Genomic DNA, 9,501 nt, shown 5'->3' on the forward strand with positions numbered 1-9,501 from the left:
GAGTCGAATCAAATGAACTTAGTGTCTTCCACTTACATACGAGCTGTTAAGATGTTACATAAACAATTTATACATATATATAAAAAAAAAAAAAAAAAAAAAAAAAAAAAAAAAAAAAAACACCCCTTGATCTGATGATACTTAAGCAGAAGTTGCAGTTGGTTCTCTCTCCCCCCAAATTCCAGAAGATAAAAAAAAACATTGCTTTTATATGAAACAAAAAAAAAAGGGAAAACATCAATAAGTGTCACTGTGAATCATGGTGTCTATGGCATGAACCATGAAGCACGTTTATTCAGCATAAACAATAACGAAAAACCCGCAATGCTACAAGACAAGACAGACAAGTCTAGTCGGTTATGATATTATGTTAAATCTTAAAAGCACATAAAAAACCTACACTGCACACGTTTTCTATCTCTGACGAAAGAGATGCTAAATAAGTATATAATATAACCTAAAACGCAAACATCCATCTTTCATCTACCCACGACACACTACAAATGCTGTACAAAACAAATGTTACGATCACACCCCCTGGGGTTTTGAGGTTTGTCTCTTTTAGTGCCTTGTATAACCACCACCACCACCTCTATTCCTCTTTTGTCCTGAAAACCCACTTCTGTTGTAGTTTTGTTCATTTCTGTCCCACATGCCTCCTCGATTCCTAGGTGTAGGGGAACCCCAACCCTGGTTCGCCTGTGGACCCCACCCTATCTCACTGGCTCCACCAACCCATCCGCTGCTCATCATATTGGATGATGCTCCCTGGTTCACCTCACCAGCAACCCAATTAGGGTTTCCAATTCCATTCCCAGGAACCCACCCTTGTCCCGCTGCTGGTGTTGGTGTTGGTGTTGGTGGTAGTGGTAGTGGACCAACCCAACCACCACCACCACCACCTGCTTGCAGTTGCAAACCCCATGGGGAATTCACTGTTAATTGTGGACCTTGAACATTAGCTCCCCAATTCATGCTTTGATTTCCTGGAGGAGGTTGCCAACTTACATTTGGTGGTGGTTGTGGTGGTGGCGGCGGCGGCAGATTAACCGGAGGTGGTGGTGGCAGAAAGTTTCCGGCAGGATTCTGAACCATATTCGGTACACCACCACCACCACCCCACTGGGGGCTCGGTTGTGGGTTATGAGGTGCACCGCCACTCCAACCATATGGTCCACCAGAAAGACTTTGATCGGTGGTGGTAACCGGTTGAACAACTGGCGGTGGCGGCATATTGTTACCACCACCAAATGCCACCATCCGGGGACCACCTGCACTCGGTGTAGGTGACTGCAGCCCTTCGTTGCCACCATGATACGAAGAACTAACCATACTCTTACTTTGGTTTGGAGTAGGAGTAGGAGTAGGAGAGGGAAGGCTACCTAAACCAAAACCATCTCTCTCATCATGTTTCGGGCCCCACTTAACAGGGGGTGTAATTGTAATTTTAAATCGTCCCTCTAATACAACGGTTAAAAGAACACCATCATCTTCCTTCTCACTCTTTCTCCATATTTTCAAATCAACAGGAAAAAACTTATTATTGTTCCATTTACGCAGCTGTGCCATCGAAAACGGGCCTTGAATTTTCCCAGATGGATCCTTGTAATGCCACATTTTCTCTGTTTCATTTACTTCAGGGGTAGTTTCGGGAATAACCTCTTTTCTTGAACTTGAAGGTGAAGGTGAAGGTGAATCTTCGTTTTTCTTTTGCATGATTGGGTCCCGTCCTTGATCGTGTACATTTTCATTATGTGGTTCGGTTTTGTTTGAGAAACTCAAGTTGCGGGCAAATTCGTAATTTTTAGCAGGACCTCTTGTACTACTCCAAGGTTCTTTCGAGGGGTAGTCTCGTCTCCGGTTATTATTAAATCTGGGGCCCACAGAGCTTTTGTATGTATCTACATATAGCAATACAGAATCATAAACCAATCTTTTTACCAATATAGTTATAGTATACTGGTTGCTATTTACTTGTCTTTAAACTATACCTTGTTTCTTGTCATCTTCATCTGTGTCGTCTTCAGACACATGTTTTGGATCCATAGTAGGATCATCATGTATTACAGGTAAATCTTCTAGCCTACGAGCACGTTCTTCAGGTGTCTTTAAAATTTGTAGCTTCTCTACACATTCTCTGAGCGTGGATATATATAAGTCAAGGATCACACAAAAGTCAAAACTCTCCATTAAATTCATCATGACTAACATAAAAATGGAACAGTAAAAAAAAAAAAAAGGATATTCTTTTTTACGCCCTAAATCACTTGCTCGATCACGAAGATGACTAAGGCGCAAAACCTCCAATTCAAGCCACTGAAACATTTATAAAGCATTAGATACAAAATATATTTAAAATAAAATACATAAATAAAGAAAAAGATGAATCGAATTACAGAACTTACATCATCAACTCTTGCAGCTTGAAGTTCCATGGCTTTATCCAGAATGTCTCCCTACAAGCAACCAAACATGTTAGAACAATGGAAAGAATTTTTTATTTTTTTTATATATAAAGAAAAAAGAAAAACATACCACTTTCAGCCTATTTATCAATCCACACTTTATACTTTGCCTTAGACGCTTGCATTCATCCTACCGTATCAAAACTAAACATATCAGCAACTCAAAAGATACCATTAATTCTACAAAAAAAAAATTAGCTTTATAACCTCTGTGAATTCTTGATTTGAAATGGTATCAATGGATACAGATTCCGTTTTGTCAAGATTCAATATTTCAAGCATGGAATCAGTCTTCTGTTTGCCAACTGAATATTCCTCCGTTTTTATAGTCCCTGTTTTCAATCATTGTAGATTAACCGAATAAATTATATACATAGCAGTATTAGAAATAAAAAATTTTAAAAAATAGTAAAGTGTTCAATCACCTGTAACTTGAACCAGTCTATATATGTCACTCTTATTATGAGCACCAGGAATCCTTATCCTAACAAAGGTCCCAAAAACTTTTTTATGAAATGTTTCATTATCTTTAAGTAAATCCTCCACCAACTTCCTTCTCATGTAAATTAAACTTATATTGTGTGTATCAATCGCAGCATAATCATCACGGTTTGACTGAGGTTCTCGGTCAACTTTCTTGCGAATTTTACGTTTTTTATTGTCTTTCCCACTTTTCACATTCTCATTACCTTCATCATCATTGTCCACCTGGACAACATCAGTGTCAACAGTGTCCCCTTGTAGTTGTACATCATCTATCTGAGAATCTTCTTTGATAAGAAAATGGGATTCTAGAAGCTTCAACATCTCAAAATGTCCAACACGTGGTTTTCCAAAAAGTCTTTCGAGTCTTGCATCACAAATTATATAACTTTTGCGACGCGAATCACGAAGTTTGTTTGTTTTAATGTACTCAAGCAAGAGAGCTTGGACATCAAACTGTGTTTGAAATGACGTGTCGTCACCTGTCATGTGGGCCACGAATTCTAGAAGCTCTTTTGATGCCCATTCTGTGTCTTTCAGATCTTCTTTGAGCTTTTTAGGCTTTCTTATTCGCTTCTTTTTTGTTTGTAGGGAAGGGGAAGGGGAAGGGTTTTCTGAGCCTGAACCACCTTCAGAGTGTACAGCTGGCGGGTCTTTCTTGCCAGCTGGATCGAATCCTTTCCAAGCATTCTTGGCCTCAAGAAGGTCGGGTAATGAAAGATTGAGTTTGGATTTCATGTCTATCCAATAATCTTTAAATAGATATTCCCAGCTGTTCTTGTCATCAAAATCTACATCCACCTGTTGAAACAGAGATTTTTAGTTATCAACTGATATTATAGACTAATAGTCTATAGATAGATGATTATATTAAGAGTAAAGAATAACTAATGATTATACCTGATTTTGATTTTCCTGAGAGTTTTTTTCAATTAGCATGATGGTTTTCATGCAAGTCTCACAAAAACCTTTCTTCTCTTTCTCTTTGAGACATAATATAACATTGGTTTTGATACATGATTTGCACAAGGAAAAGGTGCATGTATAGCACATGTATTCAGCCTTCTTCTCACAGGTACTACACAGATGCCAACCTGAAACTCAAAATTTAAATTTAAATAAATAAATAAGTTGCTCCCATGGTAATTTAAGTAAAAGCACATTTAAATGGTATCTGAGAAACTCAAGTAGTTAATATGACACATAGGAAACCAAAACACATAGCTTTAATATGTGATTCATGAATGCATTGAGCAACTGCACATTAGAAGCAAATTTGGATCCATGCACAGTTTCAAAATGATTTCTTTATTTCACTTCCTTCTTTTTCGTTTTCATGATCTTTTCTTCATTTCTCAGTTGCCATGTTTATCTCTTTGTTGTTTAAGGTTAAGAAGAAAACTTTTTTCTTGAGATTATTCTCATGAGAAAACAAATATTGCAAAAGGTGTAGTAGATTGGTTATTTAAAATGCTTTTGCAGTAATTGCTTGAAACAAGTATGTATGTGTGCCCTCACAACAACTTAATCATACTACATTTAAGTCCTTGCATTTGTTTACAACAAGGACTTAATTATACATTTGAATGTGGTTACATCAAAAAAGAACACGCATAACATAATGCCAATGGATTTTTCCTATTTTGATCAACTTCAAAAAAACGAAGAATTAATCGTTCTTGGATGGTGTCCAGATATTGGAAAACAATAGTCTTTCCTTTGACAACTTCGCTAGACAAAAAAAGGCTTTGCTTTCTTGAACAGATTAATTAAGAATTCATGGAGTCACACATTGACACTAATCCTACTGGAAAAAAGCCATCAACTTTAGCAGTGAAGCATTCATGGTATCTGTGTTGTGGCAGGTTCTCTGATGAATCTCCCTTTTAACTGAATCTCTGATACAAGCCAACTGCTGCAAGATTAGCTCTCATATATCATGTAACACCATTAACCATTTACAACAGAAAAAAAAAATAACTTTGGTTGTTCTAAATGAACACCTTAAATCCCCAAACCACACTATATAACTACCCCAGGTATGATTTCATTCATTCAATCGTCATAAACATATATTTCATTCATTCGTTTTTCATATACACATTCTAAGAAAAAATTCCTCTTTGGTTGGTGTTTGTTTGAAGAATGTCAGCTCAAGAGAACCCAGAAGGAGCAAGTTTTACTTTTACACCAAAAATGGAATGTAATTGAATTCCTAAGGAACCCAGCAAACCAAACGCCCCCTTTACCTTGTTTTCAGAAACTATTTTATGAGAAGCGTCAATTTTGGTCCTTGTTTTGATAATATAAATGGTAAATATATCACATGAAGTGAAAAGCAACAATTATTTAAATGTATGAGAGGATAGAGAACATACCACAATTCCATCGACCCTTAGTTTGGAAGAAAGAAGCTTCTCGGTTAACACAAGAAGGGTGATAAGCTTTAGGGCAAGTCCTGTAAATATGGAACAATGGAATTTAGAACACTGTAAATCCAGATTGATCATCTATCAAGAACACTCACCTCATATCGCATAGCACAAGGTCTCCGCCATCAAAGCAAATGAAGCAAACATCTTCGTCAATTATTATCTTCTTACGCCCAACTGTAGACTTGTGGGTAGCTTTTGAGTTCTTCCCTCCTCTTTTCCGTTTCCTTCTGCCACGCTTAACAACCGACTCTGTCAATTCCGTTTCCATCTCCTCCGATGGGACTTTCTCTTCATCAGCCATGGTTGCTTCTTCATCGGTCTCCAATTCTGTATCTAATGATTTCTCCTCATCTGCCAGCGTTGGTTCTTCATCCTCGTTTTCTGCAGCACCGGCAGCGTTCTCGTCGTCTGTCGTGTTTCCTTCCTCAAGACCTTCCTCTTCATCTGCAACAACTTCTGCATCCGCTTCTTGGACATCAACCTGACTCTCTGTGATTGCTTCATCTCCTAGAACAATTTCGTCACCATCACTCTTAACATCCGCCATCACTTCCTCTCTTTCATCAATTTCAGCAACTGGCACCAGCGGAACATCCACTCCTCCGCCCTCTTTCATCGTCTCGCCAGCTTCCTCCATTTTATCGTCACTTCCGTCTTTATCATTCTCAATCACGAACGGACCATTTGTATTGGTAACCTCCTCGCTGTTATTGGCATTTTCTTCGACTGCATCTAAACCATTATCTCGCACAATTACAGCTGCCTCGTACTCTCCAACGTCAACTTTGGTCGAATTTGTTAACTCGCTACCACCACTCTCCGTAGCAGCAACATCAGAGGTAGAAATTCCATCATTTGCAGCACCCTCGGCTCCGTTCTCGTCTTTCAACAAACTCGTAGGCTCGACCACCACCGAGTTCCAACATCCACCCGTTTGCTCTGAGTTCTCGTCAACAATAACCACCTTCTCCTCCGCTGTTTCCCCCACTGCAACCGCGTCAAAAGGATTTGGATCGTCCAATTTAGGGGATAAAACAGACGATTTTTCTCCTTGCTCTTCTTGAGTGTTCGATTCTGGTACCTTTATTTCTAATTCTGTATCATTCATGCTATTATTTTCTAACAAACTTTCATTTGATACGGTTGTTGTCGATTCTTGAAGGTGCTTTGAGTTGTTTTCTTCTTCGACCTCCATGGCGAAATCTCTTCAAAACCCTAACCCTAATTTCCCCTATCCCTATGATTAGACATGTGTCGGATGTTACGAAGCTCCGCAAAGTGAGAGAAGCGTGGAAATATAGAGAGAAGGCGATATCAATGGGGTACTGTGTGTATCTGTGTGTGAGAGAGAGCGAGATGAGACAGAGTAGGAGAGAGTTCTTCGCCTCGAATTTGGTATTTTCAAGCCAAAATAAAACCGGACGATCGAATAAATAAATACACGATTGAGTTACTAACTAGTCCCTTGACAATACTTTATATTTCACTTCCTGCCTTTATTAGAAGTACGGTAAATTCTTGGTCGTTAAATGACCTTTTATTGTCTTGCATAGTTCTCATTTCTCAAGGTTATTTCTCCTTTTTTTTTTCTAACTCGTAGGGTTGTGCATGAGTCGGTTTTGGACCCAAACCCAACCCAACCCATAAATGGTCGGTTTCTGGTTTTCAGAACTCAATAGGATCGGTTTCTGGTCGGTTCGGTTTCTCGGGTTCTGAGGTCAGTTTGGGCAGTTTTTTGGTTTCTTGGGTTCAACTCATATATTCACGGGTTCTGGGTTTAAACCCATGGGTTTTGGGTTTTAACCCATTTTCCATAAATGAAGCAACAAGTTAAATACTTCAAAAAACATGAGTCTTACAACAAATAGTCTATTACAAGTTACAACCAAAGCCCAAAATAGTCTATTAAAACCAAAAAACAATCAAGTATGGGTCGGTTTCTCGGGTTTGATAGGTCGGTTTCTGGATAAAAACTGAAATCGAACCCGATTTTTCGGTTTTTAAAAAATTCAAACTCTAACCGTCGGTTTTGCTTCGGTTTCGGTTTCATCGGTTTTAGTTGGTTTCCCGGTTTCTTGGTTTGGGTTTGCTCCCCCCTACTAAATTATATTTTTGTATGTGAAAAGTAGGACCGAGTGTGGTGTGCTTTTTTTTGGCCAAAATCAAATCATCAACCATAAAGTTGGTTTTTTAAGGTATAAAAAAGTGTTAGGAAATAGTTCGGTTTTGGCGGGTTTCGATACGGATTGATTTCTTGTGGTTTTTGTTTATTTCTAAAACTATATTCATAATATAGTGTTATTTGATTATGTGGTCGATTTTAGAAACCGCAAACCATTAAGAGCCAGTTATCTACTATAATAAATAAAAATCTTTTTGCCACATGTCACACTCTTATTGATTTGGCCACATGTCATTTTGTGGTTTTTTTTTCAATTAAATTTTTTCCACGTGGCATTTTGTAGTTTTTTTATTTTATCAATTTTCACATAATATTTAAATGTAATAATTATAATAAATGCATATCAGTTCTATTTATTGACTTTCTTTTTAATTTTAAAATTTCTAAATTCAAACTTCATTAGTTTCCTTTGTTAAAAATTCTAAATTATTTATTATAAATTCAAAGTTTTAAATGTTTAGAATTTCATATTTAAACTTTTTTTCTTTTAAATGAACCCATGTAATACATGGGTTTTACACCTAGTTAGATTATAACTTACGATCTTTCTTTATTTATTTATACTATATCATTTATAGTAATGACTCACGAATTATAGTCATAAGTCATTTCTAAATGACATATACATAAACACAAATTTGTCTACATGCTACATTTTGAAGATGTAAAAGTAATAAGTTAATAACATTCTATATGAGAGACTAGTTGATAAGCCCTCTTGAATATATTATGAAAAGATGTTCAAATCACATAAAGTTAACCGATTAAAAAATGATGTTTGGTAAAAATAATTGATAAGTTAGTTGGGATACGTAAAAGAGAAAATGACACTGTAGCTATATAATGTTTTCATAATCTAATCATCCTTTAAACTTATTTTTTGGCTTTGTAGGAGCATAAAGTGACAATTTTCGGGTTTAAATACTCATTTTGGGAATCCTGAAGGGGTAACTCGGTTATCCTTTGTCACGTAGACAATTCTCTTGACCCACTTCCCTGAACGACTTCTCTTTTAATGCCTCCATTTGATTCAAAGCAACCCCAAAAAAGCATTGTTCTCTTCTCACCCACCAACCTAAGCTTCAAAATTGTCGCCTTCAAACACCCATACTACTCCCAATACCACCCCCATCTGATGGGTTTCGAGCCTAGTCAAAGACCAAATTATGACAACATAAGCAATAACTTTTCTAATTTGTAGGCTCGAAACAAACATATCTAACTCAAACAAATCTATGCAACTCTGATAAACATAAAAATGAGTAATCATACCTTCGTCTTCTTCTTGGACTTCTTTGGTCTAGCCTGTTGATCGAACCTGAGAACCCAACATAGAGTTCCTCTCTTGTGAGCGTACCGAAAACGCAAAAACTTCATTAATCTGAAACTCCTCAAACACCAACAGCAGAAAAGACTCAAACCCTCGATACCAACTCTTCTCAAAAACATGCAATACTTTAATATCTCATGCAAGAAACAACATCTCATAATCATAACATTAACGAGATAAAGCGGAAGAACATACCGACCGACACCTCTGGCTCAGATTTGATCTCTTCGGACACAAGCTGATAAGCACGCCGTGGAGCCCTTGGAGGCTCCGCCCGACCCTGACTCCTGTCAGTAAGTCTCAAAGTGGCTGGCGCTGGGGCCTGAACTGACCTGGCAGCTAGCAGAGGACACTATACCTTCATATGGCCCACCTAATCACAATGATAACAAAGTCGAACTCCGGCAGCTGGAGCCTGCTGCCTACACTTCCCGCAAGTGCGACTCCTCTGACCTCCCTGTCGATAATCAGCGGGCTTCATCCGCTTTGGTACACGCTGCGACTGCACCGGGGCCTGCCTCTGCTCTCTTAACTAGAGCTCAATCTCTAACTTGTGCCTCCTAGCGGCCTCTTGCAACTCCAACAAAGGTATTACACCTCTGAGTA

The 9,501-nt window shown here is 38.1% G+C and overlaps 1 protein-coding gene across 1 annotated transcript; it reads right to left on the reverse strand.

Annotated features, from left to right (window-relative positions):
* Nucleotides 1-241: 241 nt before the first annotated feature.
* On the reverse strand, nt 242-6,795 carry LOC111904336 (zinc finger CCCH domain-containing protein 19). Its single transcript, XM_023900101.3, has 10 exons — nt 5,476-6,795; nt 5,327-5,406; nt 3,849-4,042; nt 2,891-3,749; nt 2,673-2,797; nt 2,536-2,595; nt 2,406-2,456; nt 2,246-2,316; nt 1,992-2,143; nt 242-1,901 (listed from the first exon to the last, which is right to left on the reverse strand). Exons 1-10 carry the CDS (start codon nt 6,576-6,578, stop codon nt 562-564), a joined length of 4,035 nt encoding a protein of 1,344 aa, XP_023755869.1. The 5' UTR covers nt 6,579-6,795; the 3' UTR covers nt 242-561.
* Between the last annotated feature and the right edge of the window lie 2,706 nt (nt 6,796-9,501).

Source organism: Lactuca sativa, chromosome 3 (assembly GCF_002870075.4).
Source record: "Lactuca sativa cultivar Salinas chromosome 3, Lsat_Salinas_v11, whole genome shotgun sequence".
Lineage (NCBI taxonomy): Eukaryota > Viridiplantae > Streptophyta > Magnoliopsida > Asterales > Asteraceae > Lactuca > Lactuca sativa.

Coding starts and splice junctions, on each gene's coding strand:
- LOC111904336 (XM_023900101.3), bottom strand. CDS start 6,578: ATGGAGGTCGAAGAAGAAAACAACTCAAAGCACCTTCAAGAATCGACA. Junction 5,407..5,475: donor CTTGTGCTATGCGATATGAG/GTGAGTGTTCTT, acceptor CCATATTTACAG/GACTTGCCCTAAAGCTTATC. Junction 1,902..1,991: donor TGAAGATGACAAGAAACAAG/GTATAGTTTAAA, acceptor TGCTATATGTAG/ATACATACAAAAGCTCTGTG.